Source organism: Zonotrichia leucophrys, chromosome 1A (assembly GCF_028769735.1).
Source record: "Zonotrichia leucophrys gambelii isolate GWCS_2022_RI chromosome 1A, RI_Zleu_2.0, whole genome shotgun sequence".
Taxonomy (NCBI): Eukaryota; Metazoa; Chordata; class Aves; order Passeriformes; family Passerellidae; genus Zonotrichia; species Zonotrichia leucophrys.
In genome coordinates, this window is record NC_088170.1 from 36,963,044 (window position 1) to 36,987,706 (window position 24,663).

Here is a 24,663-nt window from a genome sequence, read left to right on the forward strand (position 1 = left end):
TTAACATATTTAGTAGAAGGGACTACCTAGCAAATAGAATGTATTTTGGGGGACTAAATAGGTACAGTGCTTAAGCAATACCACATTAACCAGCTGCCTACCAAACCCAGTCGTGATAGAGTTGAATTAATGAAGAATAATGCACACGTAGGCTTTTATGTGTATTCTGAAATCTTCACCATGTCTTCTCTGATCCCTTTAACTTTTTTTATTTCCAGGAGTACATCCTCAAAGGGGTGGTAAATGCAGCACTTGGACAAGAAATGGGCTCGGTGGGTAAAGCCATGAGGTTCTCCAACTTCTCCAACAACACAATGTGAACAGATCTGTAGAAACTGGAATGGAGTGAAAGAGGCAGTAATTTCTTGGATTGCAGGATCTCTGAGTGTCTTAACCTCCTGTACCGTAATCAGTCCAGAATGAGTGAAATGCAAATTTCTGTTGCTGGTCTTGATAGTAGATCAAGATGAATTTGATTTCTCTATTCTATTTCCAAAATCCCCATTTGCTTTGTATGGTGTTGTTCTTTATCTAGCCACAGGGAATGGCACTTTTACCTTTTTTCTCTTTTTGCTTCAGCCCTGGTTTATTTGTTAGTTGCTCCCTAAGTGTTCCTCAGACTGTATTTTCACGGTGTATTGTAGCATCAGCCCTATAACTCATCTTGGATTTCTTTTTTATTCTTCTTCCAGAGAGATCATCTGAAAATTGCTCAACAGTTCTTTCAGTTGGTGGGGGAATCAGCCAGTGAATGTGGTATGTTTGAAATGTTCTTTTTCCATTAAGTAAGCAATCTTAAAATATCCAAGTATATACCATCATATCTGTGTCTAACTGCTGGCTGTTAGCAGGAATATTGCTAGGCTTTTGTTTCTATAGGATGAGTTTCAAAAGGTCTAAAACAAATTTGAAAGTTTAAATTAGAAGTCTCAATTCCAAACCTTACTGTATGACTTCCTCTGGAGAAGAGGCTGTACTGCAAACTGCAAGTCTTTGTGAGAGACTCTGTGGCAGCTTGCCTTTGCCTAATAATCCCATTAGAGAAACAGAAGGAACCAGCCTAATTAATTAGATGAAGTGAGCAGCTGAAACCTTACAGGCAGGGATACACAGGTACAAATCTAGGACCACTAATGAAAGCCTATTGAGTACATAGAGTTCTAGCATGGAGTGTGCTCTGAAACTGAGGGTCATAAAAATGTAAAGAGGACTTTGGCTACAGGGATAAATGAAAGCTCTGGGACTAACTTCTTGCTTGAATAAGAGAGAAAAAAAGGCTTTATAACCCACCCACCACCATGGCCCAATATCAGTATAGTTTCAGTATTTATTTTTACTTATTCAATAAAAGACCCAAACCAAGTTCTTCTTTTCCCTTCTCTTTGCCAAAACCAAAATTCCCAAATGAAAAGAAGTCAGTAGTTGTAACATAGAAATACAGACTTAATGGGGCTTCCCAGTTTCCTTTGTAGGCATTGTCACTTAGTATTGTTTCCTTAGGTGGGTAACTTGTGCATGCTTATGGTGCAGGCAGCTCATGGTCCTCAGAGAGTGAATGCTGTCTCCTGTGTCCATGGTGACTAAAGAGAATGAGCTCCAGAGACAGTGGCATCACTGAGGAAAGAAATACTCAGAAATACTGTTGAGCCATTCTATTCTGCTCCCCTTGCAGCCCTGGTACTACTGAGGTCATGCATCAGAGAATTTCATGTTGGAAGGCTGGAAGTGGTTCCATAGAGGAGATTTCCCCAACTCCTTCCTTTTGTATAGAAGCTATCTCTTTAGAGTTGGGATCCCAGAAAACAGAAGAAACAATATGGGCTATAGCAGTGGAGGACTCGGTTAGGGGGAACATCTTAATGCCTGTAACAGTCATGCAGGTGTGATGAGTGACCAGAGCACAAATGGACAAAAATAATACAGAGATAGTCAGGGAAAAGATAGTCAGAGAAGGATTTCTTGCGAAGATATAGCCCAAAATTGAAATTGTTAGGAAGCCAAAAGTCTGAATTTTACTGTGAAATACTTTTAAACTCATATGCAAAATAAAGATAGAGAGGCTGAGACTTCAACCTTGCAATGGTAGGGGGAATGGCAGTAGAAATGTAGTACACTTAGGAAGGTGGATTACTTGAAAAAAACAAACCTATGGGAAGGATTGGTTCCAATCAGAGGTAAAAGAAAGGATCAGTACTGTGAGTATCTGACCCTCGTGGTACTTCCATATAAGAACTCTTTTTGCATCTTCTTAAAAGTTTGTGGGAGGAAATGCCATAAAGAAGACCACACAGTTCAGGGTAACTCCTTTAAAGGTAAAATAGTGTGGGGATTTTGTTTAACTTCAAATGAGTAACAGATGGAGATCATCAAACTGTACATAGGAAATAGAAGAGGCAAACAGTTCTGTTTAGGTAGGATATAACAAAAAACCAAGCACATGAAGCCCAAGTATGTAAGTGTTTTTATACAAATATTAGATGCTTTTAAAGAAATTGGATAAAGTGGAATGCCTGATTTTAGAAGAGGAAGCTAAAAACTAAAATAATTTTTTTATATGATAGGAGGAAAGTAACATGTAGGATATTAATGTATTTAATGTCTATGGGATGGGATTTAATGTACAATAGGGATTGTACATTAAATAAACATACATTGTACATAAACATACATAAATATAGATAAGTAGATTATGCCAGTGGAAAAAGGGTTCTAAATATTATAGAAAACTTCTCTCAAAATAAATATCTTTTCTTTATCAGTGAGTAACATAATATTGTTTTCAATTATATGTTTAGATAGGCAACTCACTATATTGAAGCCAAATTATTCACCAGCCAGCCTGGATAGGAACAGTGAGTGGCACATTAAACAGATTACAGATTTTATATAGATAGATAAATAATAGTTGGAGACTTTTGTTCTGCCCATATCCACCTAATAAATGCAATTACATGGCATAATAAACAGCATGAACTTTTTGTTTCTATCTTTCTTAGAGAAGGAACAAGTGAACAGGTAACTCTGGACCAATATTGAATTACATAGCACTTGAGTTGAAATTTTATTATGAAATTACAATTGTACTACAGTCATTTGAGTATAATCAAATTCCAAATCTGTGTGTTAGCAAATACCTCAAAAAATGTCCACAGTACTAATCCTAAGAAGAGAAGCTACATAATAACCTTCCTCATTTCTAGCAGAAAATTAGAAAATTTATAGGGAAAAAAGGGATAAAATGCACCTGATTTGAACACTTGAAAGAACCTTTTGTTTCTCTAAAGAAAGGGCTTGTATTCATAATTAATGAGCTATAGGAGACAAATAATGACATGACTAGGTTTGCCAATGGTACAAAATTACCCATAGTAGTACAAATAAAAGCTTCTACAATGATGAAAGATGTGAAAGAATATACAAGACTGGGTAATAATATGCAAATTAAATTTAGCAAAATTATCAGAAAAGTTGAAGAGGATCTTAAGAATTGATGAGGAAAGAGAAAACAAAAATAATTACTGTCATTGTATACAATGTGATTCCTTTCCTTGAATACTGTCTACAGTTCTGGTTCTTGCATTTCTTTAAAAAATGGTAGATCAAGAAAGGATACAATAAATACAGCAAGGATGATCAAAGAAAGGGGATGGATTCTTGAAGTAGAAGAAAAGGACAGATTAATAAAGCAGAATACATGGGCTGAAAATGATGACTGAGTTTCATTATAAGTATATGAGTACATCATAAATTACAAGGAAAAGAGGAATAGGGAAGAATTATTTACTGTACAATACAAAAATCAAAGACCATTGACATATGTTGCCACTTAAGACAATTAAAATAAACAGCATTAATTACTTTTTCAGATAACAGAAATTATTTGATAGAGAAACTTGTGAGAACCAGAATGTGTAAAAAAAGTTGTTGATGAAAAGGCCATTGGCTGTTTAACTCAAAATTTTCAGCGGTGATTAAGAAGTCCTCAGTAGATTGTTAAAAACTGGGATAAACTTTAGCAGAAGTGCCATTACATGCCACAGTATGTATTATATGTGAAATTAGAATATCTTCTTTCTATAGCTGCATATTCTCAGCCAGCAAACTTTGAACTAGACACCCCTTGATCCAATATAATAGGTTTTATGTTTTTACGTAGCTTAGCATATTAGCCACTATGTTGAATACTTGTTATTTGTTTTGCTGGTTTTAGAACAGAGAACAGAATTCTTGCTGTTTTTATACTTGGGCTTTTCCTAAGTAGCTGGCCATGCTGTTAAAGCATGTACATCATGCTTCAGCACTTCCCATCCAGCTAGTCCTTCCAAGGGCCTTTAAGGGCTTTATCAAGTTGCTTAGCTGCTTTGCAGATTTATAATACAGAAGCAGGTAGTTTTTTGCTAGAGTGAGGAAATCCATTGCTGTGTCTCTGCTTGCAACTGGGCCTATGTTCCAGTTTAGCCTGGGATAGAGTTAAATTTCTTCTTAGTGAATGGTACAGTGCTGCATTTTGAATGTAGTATGCGAATAATGTTAATAACACAGTGATGTTTTAGTTGTTGCAAAGTCAAGGACTTTCCAGTTTCCCATGCTCTGCCAGTGAGGAGCTGCATGAGAAGGTGGAACAGAGCATGGCCAGGACATCTGATCTGAATGAGCTGAAGGGTTATTTCATATTGTGGAATACCATGCCCAGTACAGGAACCAGGGGCAGTTGGCTGGGAGGGGTGGGCTTACTGTGTTCTGGGGAGGGCCTGGGTTGGTGGTGAGCAATTGTATTGTGGGTCATTTGTTTCTCCCAAGTTTTATTCCTCTTTTTCTCCCTCTCTCTCTCTCTTTCTCTGTCCCCTTTTCATTACTATTATTACTTTTATTATTAATAATAATATTTTATTTCAATTATCAAACCATTCTTGTCTTAACCTACAAGCTTTACTTTTTTTTTTAGTGGAGGGGAGGATGGAGTGAACAAGCAGCTGAGTGGTACTTAGTGTTGCTACTGGGGTTAAACTGCAACAGTCTACAAGGCTTCTTCTTTTAATGTGTGTTATCAAGAAGTAATGGATTAAAATTAAGATGTGGAATATTTTTTCTGGCTTGTGTTTGTTAACTGTAGAAATCCCATTGACTGCATTAAGAAAAGCAGCAACAGGAGTTTAGGAAAAACACAGTGTCATTTATTTGTAAGGTCATTTGTAGTCATCAATTAAGCCCTTTGCTTTTTTTAATTAGATCTCTGCCTTGGAAATTCAAGGAACATGGAGTAAACTAAGTTAATGTGCAAGTCATTTCCATTAAATGTACGAGTTTTATCTTGTGTTGGATGTTGTGCACTTCAACAGGGGACTGACAAAACAAAAACTAAAAAGCATCCAAGCAGCACTTAGATGTAGGAGGCAATATTTATTCTCTAGCAGCAGATATAACACCTGAACAGCAGCTTGGGGTTTTTTCAGCTTGATAAAAATTCTTAATTCTAATGACATGAAATGACATCATGAAGGAGGATATAAGTAAATTTTTATAGCTAGTTCTCATTCTTTTCTACTTGGGTATCGACTGGGTGGGACATTAAACAGATCAGATTTCTTTTAAGGAGGAAATGGGGCAAGAGGAACATCAGTGAAAACAACTTAATATTCCCAATAAATGCAGTGTTTCTGTTGCTTAGCATAAGTCTTACAAATTACCTAAAACCAGCGCAAGTATAATGAAAAAGAGCACCCCATTTGTTTTCAGTGATCTTCTTTTAGGACCAACTCATGCATATTTGATTTTGGGTGAGAGGAATGAAACATTTCTTAATTTCATGCCGTTTTTTCTTTAAGGTTCTCTTATGTCACCCTAAGTAATTTTTTCAAGTGGCAAATTTTTCCTCTTTCTGCATGAATCACATGGGGTGAATTAGAAAATTCTAGTTTTTCTGTCACTAGGTAGTGTTCATTGCTGAGTTGTATGAGATATACAGATGTTTTACTTGTTTGGTTTTTTACAGAATCTTTCAGTAAAATATATGGAGGATGGTGTGCTGGGATAATAAAACTTTCTGCCAAAATGTGGACATAAGAATAAATACTAAAATTAAGAAACACTTGAATAATTTATGGAAATACTGTATTTCTAATATTTTGTTACTGTGATTGATTTTTACTAAAAATGCATCCTCAGTTTTAAGTCTTCTTCGCATGTTTTGCATTTAAAAAATTTTGTTCAAAAGAAATTGTGATTTTATGAACTTCAGAAATCAAATTTCAGAGAAAAGGGGTATTTTTGACTTACCTCTAGTCTTGTTAATCAATGTTTCTTAGCTCTTTTTTATAAAACTGTTTCTGTTATTGTCCGGTAAAGGCACATATTTGTCATAAAAACTATACCTGCATGTAAAAAAGGACAAATAAATATACAGGCCAGTTCCTGCTCCCAAGTGAACACTTCATAAATAACCAAATAATATTCCGAGGTTGGAGAACTGAATGATATGGTTCAGACACAGATAAGGATTGATTGTCTCCATATGGAAATGACAGGACATCCAAGCTCAGTATATCCTAGTGCTAAAAGATAAAAAATTAGAATATTTTGCTTTCCTTTGAAATGTATTTTGACATATTATATAGTGCTTTCCAATAATAATTACTATCTACCATATTTAAGGGAGAATAATCTGTTTTCCAGTTGAATGCTCAATTTTGTATGGTGGTATGGAGTCAAAATATTGGTCTTTTGTTACATGAAATTTCTTTATATGGAGAAGTTATTTTCATTTTTTTATGTGAATGGATTGATGGTAACCAACAGTCAGGAGCAGATTACCTCAGGGATATTGGTAGCCTTAGATCTTTTGTTGCCTTTCCAGACTGCACAGAGCAGCATCCTTGCCAACGATCACTTGATGTAGTGGAATAGTACTGATTGGATATCACTTCCATTTAAGCCTTCCCAGCTGCTACCTGGGTTCATCCATGTCTGCTAGCTGGGTCTTACAAAAATTGGTCCTAGTAAGCTCACTTCAGAATCTCTAAAAAAGCTTTGAGATAGTTTTCAGTGACACAGTTTGCAATGTCAGAGTAGGTGACAGCATAAAATGGTTGCAGCAGAGTTTATGATGACATAGCTTCAAAGTTGAGGGATGTTCATTCCAACTGATATGTCTAACTTATTTATGGCTTTACATCTTGTGAGCAATGGGGTAATCCACATGCATGGACATTTATTTCCATACTGTCTGATATCACTTAGTATTTTATTTGTTCCTGTATTAATTCTTTTTTATAACAATATTTTCAGTATAGCAAGTTTACTCTCTAACTCAAACTAAAATTAAAATATGTAGAGTTTCTTTGTCCAGGATAACTGAAAAGCATAATTTTAAAGAAAGAAGGCTAATGGTGTAAGAATAGCAAACCCAGGCTTTGTATAAAGAGTCATTTCCTACAAATAAGAATAATTCATGGTAAAATTACACTATGTAAATTGTGTCACAGGAAAGGCCTGTGGTAAAATTGTTATTTGTCTCTGTAGAGTTTGCTGTTGAACAGTCTTGCAAAAGTTATTGGGTACTGTAGAGAGAGTTGACAAGATGAACAAATGGTTTTTCCTAACCTCCAGTATGGTCCTTTGCCTGAAAAGGCAAGCTACACTATTTTTAGAAACTAGCTGCTTTCAGAGGTGCCAGCAATCTTGGCAGCGATTTCCATTACCATGTGTTTTTAAATTCTACAAATTTGCATTTCTCTTTTGAATTTTAGATACCATTCCAGGGAGACAGTGCATGTCCTCCTGCTTCTTTCTTCTTAGACAATTTCCTAATGTCCTAATTTACCTCAACTCAATCAAGGTTAGTATCATTATTTAGTATTGGTAGTATTGTAATGTATGGAATCACTACTTTTAGACTGTACTATGTGAGACAAAATGGAAACATAAAAAGATACAGAAACAAATCAGTAAAAATCAAACACAGGAGTGATAGCAGGACATAAGTGGTCAGTACAGTAAATGGATTAAAATGTAAAGAAGCAATTTAGAAAGTACCATGCAGCATGGTGGGCATGATGGACTCATCACACTTGTAATCTAATCATTATCAGGCTTTCTGGGGGCATCACAGAAGGTAAGAAATATAACTAAAGGTAAACAATGAAAAAAAAAGTGTATATTTATGGAATGGGCAGCATGGAGGAAAAAACCCCAAATGTTTTCTTAAGACTTATCAAGTAAGTGATGGAGATTATTGTCACTGGTTAATAATTGAGGACAACATTTTAGTGAACAAGAGTGTGTAAGATGAGACATGAAGGGCTCTGAAAGGAATAACATTTACATTTTACAGAGAAAGCAGTCGCTGAAGGGCTAAAATAGGGCAGTATTACCAAGGTAGTAAGTTAGGAATGTTATTTTTGTGAAAGTTATCTGAGTACCTTGTAGGCAATGTTGCATTTTTCAAAATAAGAGAAGCTTGAAGTCAACATGCAGCATACCCATAGAATGGGTATAACGTACAGACACACAGTTAAAGTCAGATGTGAGGAAGGAGGGAGGCTGGAGCGTAATTATGGATTAAATGATTGCAGTCTTGTTCCAGTTGTTTGAAAGTAGAGTTGAAACAACTCTCTGTTTGGTAGTGTTATAAATGATCAAATCGTGAGCCAAACTTATAAGAAAATTTAGCAAAGATTTATTAATTTGTCTGCGAGACCTAAGTTCAGTCTTCGAAACCACCACAGCCAAAGAGTCAGCATTGAGTCCGGGATCGGCGCCGGGTGAACACGGATCTGACCTCTGAGTGTCAGAGTCTCCCCAGTTCACCAATGCTGCCTCGCACAGTGAGTTTTTATACAGTTTATTCTGCCCAAGGCAGAGATGACCGAATGTTCTTTGTGTCTCTTCACATGCATCGCTGTTGCTTCCCATGTGCAGAGGTGGACAAAGGTCCAGTCCCGGTGTCTTGATGTTGTCAGTGGACCCCGGAGAAGCCATGTATTCACATGGATCGGGGTGGTGCTGTTGGTTATCTCGACAGATGCAATCGACAGGGCGATAATCATTCTCAGATGGGCCTGGCAACCCCAGGAAGCTGACGATTATCACCCTGGAAGCTTCTATTCCTACGTTAAAACATTGATGTTTATCTTAACACACGTCCAGGAACTACATGTAATAACACAACTGCTCCCGGCCAGGATGGTCAAAAGATATAGTTTGGATTGTACAATATTTTATACATTAATAGCATGAATTATCTCTACCATATACTACAGTAGGAAGAGGAATGAGAATCTTAAAAGAAATTATTAAAATAATTGGGAGATACACAAGATGAGCATAACTACAATGTTATAAGGAGTATGAGATCTAAAGAAAATCATGTGGTTGTAATGGAGCCCAAAAGCAGCTGGTGAGGGGAAAATGGTGTAGTGTTTTTAAACTTCCAAAGGAGACTTTTGAAGAAATCCCAGTGGCTTTAGCTACTGGAATAGCTCCATTGTAGTGGAATGAAGAGATACACCACCACCACCACTCCAAACTGGAGTATGTGTGTAATTGAAGAAAAGGAAATTAAGAGTAAGAATTGCTTTGCCTTACTTGAGCCATCTAAAAGTTCGATTTCTAGTTAGAACCAGTCATCTGGTCTCAGTTTATTGCCAATGGGTATAGATGGTAATTTCCAGAGAATTAATTCTGTGTATTTCCTACATTTATAATGCAATTAACTACTCCACAGATAAGTTCAGCTCTTTCTATTTCCTTGAAAAGGTTCTTAAACAACTAGTTCTAAACCGAAAAGGTCAAAGTTAAATGTGATTACAAACCACCTCCAAGGTATATGGGACAAAAATTTACTGCCTGCTACAACTTTTCCTTCTTGTTCCTTTTGAAGTAATTGATCATTTTCATAATTTTGCAGCTGAGACTAGACATGCTTAGATTTACTTAAGTAATTTCTCTTCTTTATAGGTCACAGGAATACAAAAATTGTTATTTCTGTACCATGTTATAGGCAAGGTGTACATGGATTTACTTTTGTGTTTCATTCACAGGAATAAACTTCAGTTGAATCTCTGCAGCTCTTAAAATAGAGCTGCCCTCTCTGAAGATTATTTGCTTGGTATTCTCTCAAGAAATACCACTTTCATCCATGATCAATTAACACTGCTTTAGGCATAAGAAAGCCTCAGAGGACATAAATGTATTGCCAGCTGCCCCAAGGGTGACATTATAACACTGTCAGGGATTAACTGAGTAAAAAACAACCTGATTCAGGCTCTGCTGAGTTGTGGCCACAATGGGAATTCTTCATTTTTAAGCTGGGTATCTGAGTATGTTATTGAAGTGGATGTCACTCAGAGGACAGTGGGTTTTAGGAAAACATGGAAGATCTCTAAAAAGACCATAAAAGAGTAAAGTTCAGTACATACAATATGGTTAAAAAATTTTAAAAAAATTTAAAAATTAGCTGCTGTGAATGTATTACCAGTAGCACTTGTTAATTTCTTCTGGTTTTGCAGTAGGTCTGGTCTCTAACTCTTATATGGCCAGGACAGAATGACACGTTTTTTGAGTTTGGTTGTTGACAAAGGTTCTTCTCCATTTTAATTAAAAAATACAATGGGGTCTACTTGAACAGAGGAAAGCATTCATGCAGTAAAAGTAGCATCTGGCTCACCAGCTTTGCTTAACCAGGGACTTGTGCTGATTCACATGAAACTACTGTTGGGAAAGAATGCAGTAAAGTGTTGTAATCCTCATATGGTGAAACCCATGGTTAGTTCACCATAAGGGCACTGAAATATCTTCACAAACTGAGCTTAAGGTTCACCCCAATTGGTTCATCCTCATGCTGTCACACAGCTTGCTGTGTTTGCTGGCTTGTGCATGCTACTGTAGACTGTTTGGGTGAAACCTGGACATCTGGCAAATAGTGGCAATCCCTCACCTTTCCTTTCAAGGCACTAGCTTGATGTGTGTGGGTGAACTAAATCAGTACCCTTTGTAGACTGCCTGTGACAGTGTAAGGAAGATGTTCCTCTGTATCCCTACATCACAAAACAAGATACTACTCGGAAAGGGATTTGTGCCTTGCTTCATTTACCTTTTCTACAGTTCCAACTATGCTTTTTACTTCCTTCTCACTCTGAAGAGGGGAAAAAAACAAAATTTAGATCTTCCTACACAAGTTCCATTTCCTTTATAAATATTGTAGAAGGAAAAACATTTCTTTACACCTTGCTGTTATGCACACAGAGATGCTTCCATGCAGTAACCATATTGGATAAACCACCTATTTCTCCATGCTCTCTCATAAGCACTGCACTGCTGCTGGGCAGGGATTCTCAATCCCATTCATGCTTGCATCTAGTATTGTGTTCTATCTTACCTCTGCCAGCTCTACTGGTCCAGCAGTGTGGGACAGTGCTGAATGTAGAACACAGCTGACTTTTGGTCATCTGAGTTATACTTCAGGCTGACTGTGACCAGGCCAACCCCAAATACCAGCCTAACCTGTACCTTGAGTTACATTTCCTGCTTTGACCCATGTAGCTTTTCAGAGAAGATACAGCTAGTTCAATATGATGTGCCCTAAACCAGATGTTTCATATCTAGTGTTATGGGAGGGAAAAACTCAGTGTTGCACTTGAACTAGAGAGAAGGGTATCTTAACGCAAGGCTTGCTTAAAGAAGTGCTGTTACCTGGTGTGCTGCCTGCTACAGCCCAGTACTGTGGCTTCGCCTCCAACATGAGATCCATTTTGTCAGATTAGCATCCATCACCTAACCAGATGCACGTGGATGGATCTCTTGATAAACCTTGACAAGTCTTGGAAGAACAAACTGTTTTGTTTGTCTTAAATTGCCTTTAAGACTCAAGGGAGTCACCTGCCTATTTACCCACCCTAGTGGTGAATAAGTGCTTGGGAAGTGAAAGAGGCCATGGCAGCGCAGCATGTCTTCACATGCCCCAGGTGAAAATTATACCCACAAAAGCTGCCACTGCAATTTTAAGCTTGGAAGATTTTCCAGATCTCTCATAGTTAATATTGTGGAATGTGTCAGCAGTGTTTGTAGTCATGACTGTGGGATGGAAAAGCTAGTCCATAATTTTTATGCCCACTGTTTAAAAATACCGTATGTTCCTAATGTGGGATTTTCTTTTCCTTCCCATTTTCTTCTTTATATGGTCTGACTGAGGCAGGGAGGATGTATTTTTAATGTTGTTTTATCATGGGAGGAGGTGTTTTTTGTTGTATTTATTTGGGGTTTGTCCATATTTTTCAGAGTTACTTCTACAACAATGACACTTTTAATTTCAACTATGCCCAAGCCAAAGCTGCAATGGGCAATTTTAGCGAAGCTGAAGAGGTATGTATTTATTTTCTTTGAAAAAAAAGCAATGGAAACATTTCCCCCATATTCCCCTCTTTCCTTCCTTTTCTTCACTCAGATCTTCGTGTTGGTTGAAAATAAGCAGGTTCTGTGGAACATCTTCTTCCCCTTCTCAAGGGAACTGAAACTCTCAGTGAGCACTATTCAGAAAAGATTATCTTGCTAATCTTGTAATGTGAGGTATACAGGGAGTCATGCTTCTTGTGGTGCATCACAAGAGTGATTGCAGCTACCTCTAATTGATCAAAGAATGGCCTCTTAATCAGATTTTCTACGCTTTGTCTGGGATCCCAGGCACTCTTTCTGTTCAGACTGAGTAGGGCATGATAAGTAAAAGACACTGAATAGTTAAGAGCTTCTAGGTGTCCCTAGAAATTTGTGGGTTTTTTTTTTTTAAATCTTCCTCTGGGATACGTGGGAGGAAAAGAGGAAGTGCTCAGTATCTTATTCAGCAGCATTCATATGCAGCTGGAAGAGATTAACTTCTGCACCCAGTACTTTTTTATGTCTGTGTGTAGCAGAAACTTAATTACAACTAAAATATGCAAAAGTAAATACTATTATGAAGGTGGAAGCAACATTTTCCACAAGACCAGAAAAGAAGACAAGCCACAAAAAAAAAAATCCCTTAGCACATATTCTAAAGTGAATCCTATAGGTTTGGTTGGTTTGGGGTTTCGTTTTTCCAGTCTTTCTAACTTTTTGACTATCCAGGTTTGTCAATAATAGAGCCCCCCTGCCTTTACAACTTGTCTCTCCCCCCCATACCTACCTTCCCATCCAGCACCCTCACCCCTTCATTTCTGTGACCCAAAATTGCATCTCTCCTTAAGAAAAGCATCCAAGACTGTAAGGAAGATGAATATCTGTTTGAATTCAACAAGCTTTCAATTCACTTAGCGTCATGAAAATCTTTCAAAACTATGCTAGCAGGCTATGCTCATTCCTCTAACTCCATAAAAATGATAATGCTCTAAGTAAGTTTTAGCAGCAACAAGACAACAAAGAAACACAAAGTTGTAAACTGCTGTTAATCTACATTTTTCCTCTTATGTTTTTTAGAACCTGTTCTATAGAAACTTGTGTTATATAGGTGATGCATTTAAATACCAGAATTATATAATTACATTGATTCATCTGGCCTCATGTCTGATCTTGGGTCATGATGATAGTTCCATATAAAGCTCAGCCTTCCCCAGTGTCTCATAAACTTGTAAATCATCTACATATAGCACTTACTAAGTTATTTAAAAACATACTACCCTGGACATAACAAAATAAAACTTGTGATAAAGTGCTACTTACAGTGATAATGCTGCTTTCTTTTCATTTCTTCCATATTACTCCTTCTCCTCCCCCTCTTAATTAGGGGATCAGGAATGTTTAAGCAATACAAATGTCAGTAATTTGTATAACTCACTGTTCCAGTACATGCATCTATTCCTATAAAGGTATTTTGATTTTTGTCAGTAGCATCCAGTATACTTACAAATATACTTGAGAGAGGCATAAATAGGTTTTTTTTTTTCCTTTGAACAAAGCCAGAGTACATTTTAAAATGTATAACTTCCCCCACATATCCCTTTTTATGCAGAATGTAACAAACCTGTATTTGTTCAGTAAGGTACAAAAGATGAATGCTTTGCCTGAGAATCTTACTGAAACTGAAATGGTTAGAAATGGCTTATTGCACACCTGGAGTGATCTGACATATATGGAAGGAAAGTCTCATCTACATGTGAAACTTGTAGTATTTCAAGAAGATACTAATACAATTGTTTGCATTGCTTTCTAAACAAACACATTCCAAATAGCTTTTCCCACAGGCCCAGTGTTCTTTTGTGCTGTTTGTGTTGCATGGCCGCCCACTGGCGCTTGTTCAGGGCAGGCCGCACCCTCTGCACAGCTTGGTGTTCTGAAGCTGCACAAGTCCCCTGACAACCAGGGCACTGTGTGAATCCTCCACCTACTCCACACAGAGGGATGCCCCCTGCACTGCAATTGCATACCCAAACTCTTCTCATGACCAGTTGTTTGTGTGACTTAAATCTTATCAGTGTCTTGAAATGAGGAAGGTTTGCCTTCTGTTTGTTTAAAAGTACATGCGTGTATAATCTTTCCTTTTCCTTCTTCCTGCAGGTGTTCCTTTTGATCCAGAGTGAGAAGATAAAAAGTGATTTTGTTTACCTTAGCTGGCTGGCTCGCTGCTGTGAGTCACTTTACTTTCAGCATTGCAGAATACAGATCCTCCTCTATTGCGTCAGTCCTGGCAATCCACTCTCCTAATTGAATTTAATGTTGTAGGAGGATTCAGGACTATGAAAGTGAAAAGCTGATTGCACTAGTTATAGTGTGGGTGGTTATTGCACCTTTCATACCTCTGGCTTTTATAAGCAATTACTGCTTCAGTACAATGCTGTTATAGTACTGTCAATGCAGCTTTGTCCTGACCAGTGACCCTTTTTTCCTCTCAATTGTCTACTCAATTGCATGAGTGAAGACTTTCTGTCTTAAAAGACTGAGTTACAACTCTAAAATGTTCAGAGTAAAACACAAAATAGAAGCATTCATACTGGGTCAGGCTCAAGAGTCTGTCTGCCTTCAAGGTTAGCCACTGTCAGATGTCTAGGGAAGAGAAGAATCAGGCAAGCATACACGGTGTTTTTCTTCCTACCATGTTACTCTACATGTTGTCCAAGCTCCTGCGCCTGAGGGATATCCTTATAATCTCCAGTGTGTGTTTTTCTTCCAAAAACTCTTAGAAGAGTTCTTTCCTTGAATTTCATTGAATCTAGGAAAAGTTTGCTGTGTTTAATATTCTATAACAAATCTTATTTACCAGTTTTTAAAACACTGCAGAGTACACCTCAGTACAGAGACAACTGCTGTGCCACATACAAAATAATATGGAAGTGGGCTTTTCTGAGGACTCAAGTCTGAGACTCCCTGACCTAATTTGTTTTCCTTACAGTGAAAACAAATAGATAGAAAATAGATAGAAAAATGCTTTCTTATCAAAACATTTTAAGCAGTTATACCTGGAATGTAAATATTTATGTTTTGAGATGTTATGCCATATTGCAGATGTAGTAAACATCTCCTAAAATGATCTTTCCAGACAGGCACATCACACATAGGGATGCCTATCTATGACTCTGTTTTAGGATGTGCCAGTTTATTTCCTTTTTAATTTAGCTGCAGTACCAGATTGTGTTTGAGTGCTTTATATATGAATGTTTTATTTGAATTTTTATGGGAATTATGAATATAGGTATCTTTTTGTGTCAAGTATGTAAATTACTAACAGATCACATTATAATACATTAATGACAGAGTATAATTAGGGATTGAGTAGTAAACAATTCAATGCTGAAATATTTCCAAGGGGCAAAGTACAAGAGATGCATCCTTTTACATGACAGAATGTAATATTTGTTTAGTATGATAGTACTATTTATACCTAATTCTTCTTGAAGGGAAGGTCAAAAACCATTGGATTAGCACAGAACTGCATTGCTTTAGGTAGATTGGTGTTGGAAATTGAGAACTGGCTGTTTACCACTGTATATGGTATTTGGAGCTGATGAGAGATAAATCCAATCTGATGTCTTGCTGCCTCCTAAATGAGAAGAATCTATAAATTCTGTGATTTGGTGTTATGTGTTTATTGTTGATTACCACCCATTCTACCTGCAATGTAAGTATAGATGCAGTGGACACAGATAGAACAAGCTAAACAGTCCCTCTTTTGAAAAAACACAACAGTGATCTTTATGTGAATAGCCAGGTACTCTCAGAGCAGCTGTTAAGGCTTGAAAAATAAAGGAAAACTTACTTTTATTTTCTTTTCTCCCAGTGTTTGAATGAACCTAGAATTATGAATACCAACCATAGATTCAAGAGAATGGCTTCTTATCACCAAGAAATAGAACCTTTGTGTTTAAACACCCTAGTAGAATTTCTACTCATCGAGATAGAAGATTCAGATTCCTTTATTTCTAACTGTGATGTTTAAAGTTAAAGACCAATGAAAAATTCTAGTCATATACACAAATTTAAAACCAGCGTGGAATCTCAGGAATTTAGAAACATTTTTTTTAGTAATGACAAGTTATGTTATGCTTGGAGGGGCTTCAACCTCTGCCTTCTCCTTTTGATTTGTTATGAATCATGGGAATTGAAGGTTTTAGACTGACATGAGCACCAAGTGTTAAAGACCTCACTTTGGTGCCAATTAACATTTTTTTGTGTGTAAGGACACATAATTCTAAATCTTACCATATAAATGGATTGCCATTTGTCCTGCATAAAAAACTTCTCTGATGCTTTCCATTCTACTCCTTAATCACATCTGAAATCATGAGAGTTGTGCTTGTTGCGTGTATATATCTGTGAAATATAAATTAAGATGTAAACACTATAATTATTCCTTTTGACGCTGCTATGCTCTGCTGAATTGGCTGTTATCACTAGTAAATCAGAAGATAAGGACGAGTTCCCCTTCCCAGCCTCATGCTCATGGCTGAGACATTTACATTAAACAAACAAATACAGGAATATCTGTTCCACCTGCCACTGAATATTGTGCATAGCATATTATTTTCACAATTCCAGCTTTTTCTTGTTATTGCAGATATTATGAATAAGAAACCACAGCTAGCCTGGAAACTCTATCTGAAGATGGAAACATCAGGGGACTCCTTTAACCTATTGCAGCTCATTGCAAATGATTGTTACAAAGTGAGTTTTCTCTTTAGAGCTTGGTGTATAACATGTTAATTCAGTGATTGTACCAACAGTCATTTTTTGATAGTTTTTTTCATTGTCATCACTAGTGAATTTTCTGTTGTAATGGCAGGATGTCTAATAATGTGAATGAGTTGGCAAGGATTAATCAATATTTTAACCTACAGGCCTTCTTGATAGAGAACCTATTGATTAAACTGTTGGTAAATTACTGCATGTTTGAGCTATCAATAATGATAACACTTGCTTCTCCTACTAGGGATTCATTATGGGGAGAAAAGACAAAAAACTTTGAAGGAAAAAAATCTAGCATAGATTCAGCAAGATGCCTCATGCTTCATGCTGCTTTTTTTTTTTTTCAGGACAGTATTGTGTTTTCCTTACAGTTTGTAATGGGAGATACTCTTTGGGATCTCAAAAGCAATATTCTAAAACTGAAAGAATTACCCCTTGTATTTCTTTCAACTACTCAGTTACCATCTCACCCTAAAAGTCTAGTTGCTAAAGCAAGTGACTATGTCTCTGGTGTTTCCCATAACTGCAATTCGAAAGCAGGTTGAAAATCAGACCTCATATAAAATCTCCCTCTAGATCATTTAAAGTCTCTCTTAAATCAGTTGATTGCTTTGTCTAAATTCTTTTCAAAACCTTCTTGTCCTGAAGAGGAGAAGTATCTCCATATTTTGGATTTATCTAGAGCTCTTAAAAGCTGCATATATAGAGCTAAATTTTTCAGCCTAATTATATGTCTACATATGGCCGTAAATGACTGCTCCAAAATTGTTACTTTAGTAAGATAATTTGTCTTTCTACACTAGCAGCCATTGTACCTCTTGAACTAAATAGCAAGGTCCATGTAGTTTGATTTTATGTGGCATTTTTCATTGTTTCTGAAACATTACATTATATTGGAGATCCACAGACAGCACCAGAGACGTGACTTAAGAAGGCAGTTGCATTAGGCTTTGCTCAATGGAAAACAGAATGAACATGAATGGAACAAGGTCAGCAGTGTCCTGAGAGGTGATGTAGCTGGATGCCTCATTGCTGTGCTGGTAGAAATTGGTCAGTGAGGAAGTTGGCACACAGTATTTCATGCTAATTTCTTGATGCTTTTTATGTCCATCTTGTCCATATGGGGAACAGCACATGACTTGGAGTGAAGCATTTCCTAGATTTATGTCAGATAGAAGGAGAACATTAAACCTGTACCTGCCTAGTGGAACTAGATCAGATACTAATTTGGGTAGATCAGTACTCTAATTTTTCTTTTTTTCTGACGCATCTGATAGTGTTCATACTCACTATCTTAACTTCCCATACATTGAAGTGTTTGCCAGTCACCAGTGGTTAAAATCAACATTTATGTGAAGAAAGGAGAATTATTACTCATCCTGTAGTACCAGCGTTTCTCTGACTAAGGTTTCCAAATGTAGCTCCCACAGCCTGCACTTTTTTCTCTGCAGGCTTCCAGCTACCAAAGGACAGGAGGTTGTGCTCAGTCTGTCTTCTGTGATCTCTCATGGGAAAATGCTAGTCACAAACAACATTGCCCTTCAGGCTTGCTCAAGTGGAGAGCACTCATACATCCCACATGAGATATGCTATGCTGACTTCAAAAGCCACAGTTAATCTGGTCACTCCTTTTGCATTGACTGTTGCCAAGCAACTTGCTCCTGGTTCCCAATTACAAGTAGAGAACCTAAGGCAGAAAAAAGATGGGGTACACATAGGGATTTTCCTATGCTAAGGAAAATTAGGGATTATAGAGTCACTGAATCTTCTTTTGTGCTGTATTAAGCACAAAAGATTAAGTTAAACTCAGAAGATAAACATATATGTGGCCATGTCTACATGAGGAAATGTGGTTTCATTTTCAAATGTCTGGACTAGTTGGAGGTTGATATTCTGTCAAGGATTTTGGTATAGTTGGTATGACACTAGATAAGGGCACCTCAAAAAAAGATGTTGTAATACACTTCTTTCCCATTTCTTTAACTGCAGTGTCCCTGTTCTGTGTCACTTGCTGCCTGCAGAAAAACTTGAAAATGCACTTTGCTTCTACAGCTTACTGCTGATTTCAGAAAACTGGCTTCTGTGTTTTTAATCCCCTTCTGAAAGGTGGTCAGGAATAATGTTTCACTTTCTGTGCAGATGCGTCAGTTTTACTATTCAGCCAAAGCCTTTGATATTCTGGAGAGACTGGATAATAATCCTGAATACTGGGAAGGCAAGAGAGGTGCTTGTGTGGGTATATTTCAAATGATCTTAGCTGGACGAGAAGCAAAGTGAGTATTCTGTGTTGTATCTGAATTTATATTGCTCTTTTCCTATTTTCAGCTAGCTGTAAACCAGAATTATAATCTCAGCTTTAGGACTACATATCCCCTTCCAATCTTTTATTGAGCTTTCAGAGAATAGACATTCCATCCAGAGTCTCCATATGCAGTCTTCAGCTTGAAGTCTTATCTTCCACACCAACAGTTATAGAATATATGGTAGAGAATAATTTATGAGCAAGTGCTGTGGACTATAAAATACCAAAACACTTTAGTCATCATCACTAGGAAAAGCTAGGTTATAAGTGTAGTTGTATGTTCATGAACTGGGGGAAAACAACATCATTTCATCTTGATGGTGTAAGAATGGAAAACTATCACATGACATTTTAAAATGCATAGAACAGAACTAAGGAAACATTTACTCAGCACTGTAGGAAGGACATGATTTCTCTAAAGAGTAGATGAGACTGTGCTTTCATTAAAATTTACCTTCTGAAGACACTGACTGTGTCACACAAATATACTTACTTGATGAAAGCTTAAAGGAAATCATCTGTGTTACTTATAATTTTGTTTTCGGCCCATTTCACTGGATGGGGGAATGAGAGAGAGTAGTGAAGCTGTATTTAAGAACTGCTCCCTTGTGAATATTCTGCTGTGATGCCAGATGGCCATTGTCTTTGGCCAAAGTTGCTGTTTCCTACATGACTGGTAGGTGTGTATCTTGGCTTCTGCACCTTCCTTCTTTTCACTTCTCTGCTGGAATAATCTCATTAACTACTATACCTTTCAAGTGTCCTTTTAACAATCACTGCAGCAGATGCAGTAAAATACACATCACTTGCCTGTTTTTCAAAGTATGCAATTAAGTTCTTATTGTAAACTAACTGGCAAGCTGCAGCAGGATTCATATAGGTATAATAGTAATAGGTTTATTCTATTAGGAATGTTGACTTCCATGTTATTTGTGTTTATGTGTATTGTGTTATGTGTAAAGTGCTTTGGCAGCATTAAGCTAGATGTTGCCATACTAAAGACTAGCAAATAACATTAAAGATTTTTTTTTAAATTTGGTTTGCTCTGGGGAACAATTTTGCAAGAGTGAGGGCATGTATACAAATACACACATATGCAGACACTACACTAATTACATTTTGATGATTTTATTTTTTAACTTATCATTTCTTTGCAATTGTATACAAGACTTTTTTGTTGATTGCTTTTTTTGTCTCTGGGATCGCATCTATTGTGCATTTTAACCTATTCCAGCACTGCAGATGAATGGACTTCTCTGTCTCAGAGAACCTATGTTTTGTGCAATAGTTTGATGTGAGCAGTTTATTGTATCAGTTGGGTCTAACCCTCACTTAAATCTTCGCTTTTCACCCTTGTAGAGAGACTTTGCGGGAAGTTCTGCACCTTCTGAAGAGCACTGGTAATTCTCAAGTGGAGTACATTGTTCGCGTCATGAAAAAGTGGGCCAAGGAGAACCGAGTCCCTGTTTGAGTCAGTGTCACAAAATGAACCAGGTCAGTTGCTACTGTATGTCTGGCTGGAAGACAAGGGTCTTGGTTTCTCCTGTGCATTCTGGGTATCTCCTTCCTTGCAGGACTTTAGGCATTCAAGCAGGTTGACCCAGCTGAGGAAGAATGTCCTGCAGTGAGATTCAAAACATACAGCAACTTTATTGGCGTTTTCCTGTTGTACCACTCTATTCCTCAGAGATCTTTTAAATAGTAATTCCAACTGTCTACAAAATCAAGGTGCTCCTCAAATATTCCTCCACAAAAGTTACTGAACTGCATGGTGGGGTTTTTCCCCAGCAAGCCTTTTGGCCTCTGGAGAAGAACAATTTGTTACATGACTCAGACAAACCTACTTCAGCAAGTGATGGAGTGAGGCAAATAGAGATGGCGACAGTGATACCGTTAGGCACTGCTAGGGTATCAGATAATACAAAAGGCTTAACATAGAATCATATGATCATAAAATGGCTTGGGTTGGAAGGAACATTAAAGATCACCTAGTTCCAACCTGCCATGGGCAGGTACAGCTTTCAGACAGTTTTTTTTTACTCAGAGCTGCTCAGGTTCCTCAATGCTTTATCCAACCTGGCCTTGAACAGTTCAAGGGGTGAGCCATCTACAACTGCTCTGGGTAACTTATTCCAGTGCCTCACCACCCTCATAGTAAAGAATTTCTTCCTGATACCTAAGCTAAACATAATCTCTGTTTGAAACCATTCCCTCTTATCCTGTCACTACATGCCCTTGTGAAAGGTCTTTCTTCTTTAGGACTTTTATAGATTACCTATCTGAGTATTCTGAGGAGTATCCTTTTCTGAATGAATTTCAATTACCAATACCTTAATTTGGGGTTTTTTTGTCTGCAAGGATTGTTTTCTCTCTTATCATCTTTTTCAGAGCATGGAGATTTATTTGACTGATGGTATTGTTCAATCTCACTTTGAAATTTAACACTCAGAACATTTCTTCGTGTTAATATAGTTCACATGAGAACTTTAGCAATCTGATGGATAAAAAGATCTTTTGAATTATTTTGTTCAGCATTTACCACTGTCATGAGCAATATATTCATTATACTTATGGATTTATTATACTGTCCTGTTGTTTTAAGGAGAACAGTTCAGGGAATACATAATTCTAAGAGAAGGCGACAGTTGTAACATAAAAATGTCTTATACATTTGATAGTAAAAAACATTTGTATATTATTTGTAAAAGAAAACTTTACATTTTATAAATTTGTAAAATACGTATTTTTTTATCTTTTGAGCGGAATTGAGAATACCATATTCTCTACTGTCTGTGCATTGATTAAAGCTCTTAATTGAATCTACAGTTGAATGTCCGATTGGTCTGTGTTGCTTCACATTGCAGAAGTTGGAATAGCATATTCATTTTGCTGGGGAAGAGAGCAGGTTTGTGGCTGATTGTTAAGTGCATGTTCATTAATCAGTCAAAGGCAAGCCAGTGGCCTTGGTCCTGATCTTATAGTAGTTTGCTGAAACTAAGGCAGCTGGGTGTATGTGGAACATGCACACCCTTCTGCCATATAATGTGTCTGATTTTACTGCTTTAAGCAAAAATGTGGGTATCATTGTTCAGGTGTCTAGAAGTGCATTGATAGTTGTGGTTACTTGCACTTAAATCTAGAAACTGATTCATCACACTAGCAACAATGAGCCTTTCAGCAGGGCCAACGTTACACTCATTCAAAAGAAGTGTGAAAGGAGCGGTATTTTCACTGAAAGTAGTTACGAAACACTTCACTCATGAGCAGCATTTTTCTTTTCCAACTCAGTTTAATTAACTTGGAAACAGATTGGGAATACAATTATGAATCTTGGTACAAAGCTTCAAAAAATCATGTTGGTGACTTTGTAGCAGATGTTAAATGCATCTAATTACTCCCTTTATTGAAGCTTAACCTGCAGGAGAGCTGAAGAGCATCCAAATCCCTTACAGACCATTTTACATGTTGGTTGATTCTTCTGAAATAAGTGTGATGGCTTTGCAGCATAAGGGCTTGGGGGCCAATTTTAACTTCTTTTTTCTGTGACAAGAAGTTTTAATGCAGAAGGGAAGAAGTTTGGTTTTTAAGCTCACCTTTATTTACTGTAGCCATAATGTCATATTTGATATGCTAAATAACTTGGGGTTTAGCACAGTGCATTTTATTGACTGGCAATAAAGCTTTTATCATTTAAGATAAAAAGGGGACTGCAGGGCTTTGCCTTTAGCAGTGATGAAATAAGGTATTTTACATCCTGTCTTAGCATTTTTAGGTCTTGGTAACAGAACAGATATGTAGGTACTAGTAAAATGCAGAACAAGAAAAATACTGAAATATGGGTGTTTATTTTACCTTAGAAATACATCTAGATTGTGTCTTCCATTGTTTAATCTGAGGTCAAATTCAAAGAACAGAGATGAGAAGTTGCCTTAGCTGATACAGAAATGAAAGGTAGTAAAGAATAGATAAAATTTTATCCCTGTCCATTTCCGTATTTCCCTGAACTGTGGGAATTTAAGGAGTCGAGGTACTCTAAATAGGATGGCTAGGAGTGAAGGCAGATGACCTATTGAGCAAGCAGGCAGTGAAGAATGCATGTGCAGAGTCAGTGAAATGGGTAATTTTATTGGGTCAGGAGTAAGTGAATATAAAATTGAAACAGTGGCACTTCAGATAATGTAATGAAAGGAAGACTAAAGCAGAAAGAAATTGCTGCATCATTATAATTTCAAGGAAGAATATGGAAATTAGAGTTATACTCTGAATAAGCATCTGATTCTGGAAAAGTAAGCTACAGAGAATGCACAGAAGCTGCTCTGCTAGCAATCATAGCATTAATAGTCACTAGTAGAGAAAGCCAAACCCCAAACAGCATGTAACTGCTTTTAGTTGAGTGCTGACCCATTCCTGATGGATAAGAAAGTCAACCTTGAATTCAACTTGTTAATCCCTGAACAACAGCTATGACAGTAACACCTAAGTGAATTCAACTGGAGGTGACAAGTTCACTGTGAAAGAAAAGTCATGTCACATTGTGGTGGTTTGACCAGGAAGGAGTGGGAATTCTGGGATGCTGTGGTCAAACCAATGGATGTTCGGAGTTTGATACTGACACCTGGTGTAGCCAGTGGGGTTTGGACACACCTCCGAGAATACACAGGGGTTAAAAAGGGGGGCTCTGGCCCTGGGAGGTTCTCTTGGGACGTCGAGGCGAAGAAGTCAGATCTCCCTCCCCTGTCCAGCCGCTGCTGCTGGGCGGGGGAGGGGCAGCCACGTGGTAGGCCCTGGGGCCTGGACAGAGATGGGAGGTGAGGAGGCCCTCGAGGATGGAAGGGTGGAAGATCCCAGGGAGTCAACCCTCGGGCAGCCATCCCCCCCCCACCCCCCCCCCCCACCCCCCAGGATGGAGAGAGAGAGCCGGCCACACCGAATGTGATAGCAGCCGGCCCAGGAGGAGAAGGGGGGGGAAGAGTGCCCGGCCGGAGCAGCAGCGTGTGTGGGAGTGCCGCAGCTCCGGGACAGACAGAGACTGAAAGTTTTAACCCCTTTCTTTCATGATTGGGGCCTTGCAAAAATGCTAATCCTCCTCGAAGCTGAATAAGAAGGGAGATAAGAGATGAGATGAGACAAGGACCTGGCCCGAAGAACATGGAGATGATTGAATGGGGAGAGATGATTTGGAGTGGCCTTTTGGCTGGACTTTTCTTGTGGCCATGGAC

At 37.7% G+C, this 24,663-nt stretch overlaps 1 protein-coding gene across 6 annotated transcripts in view; it reads left to right on the forward strand.

Annotated features, from left to right (window-relative positions):
- The window catches only part of IFT56 (intraflagellar transport 56), a 55,565-nt gene that overhangs the window by 24,902 nt on the left and 6,000 nt on the right, over positions 1-24,663 (forward strand). For 2 of the 6 annotated variants that reach the window (XM_064702254.1, XM_064702255.1), the window contains 3 exons: positions 219-272; positions 693-756; positions 4,946-5,079. In XM_064702254.1, the coding sequence (XP_064558324.1) occupies positions 219-272; positions 693-756; positions 4,946-4,965 (138 nt within the window). In that variant the 3' untranslated portion in view covers positions 4,966-5,079. Of the gene's footprint in view, positions 1-218; positions 273-692; positions 757-4,945; positions 5,080-7,745; positions 7,835-12,273; positions 12,358-14,520; positions 14,591-17,014; positions 17,122-19,281; positions 19,416-20,803; positions 22,276-24,663 lie in introns of those variants that run through there. The other 4 variants (XM_064702253.1, XM_064702252.1, XM_064702251.1 and 1 more) reach the window with 4 other exon arrangements.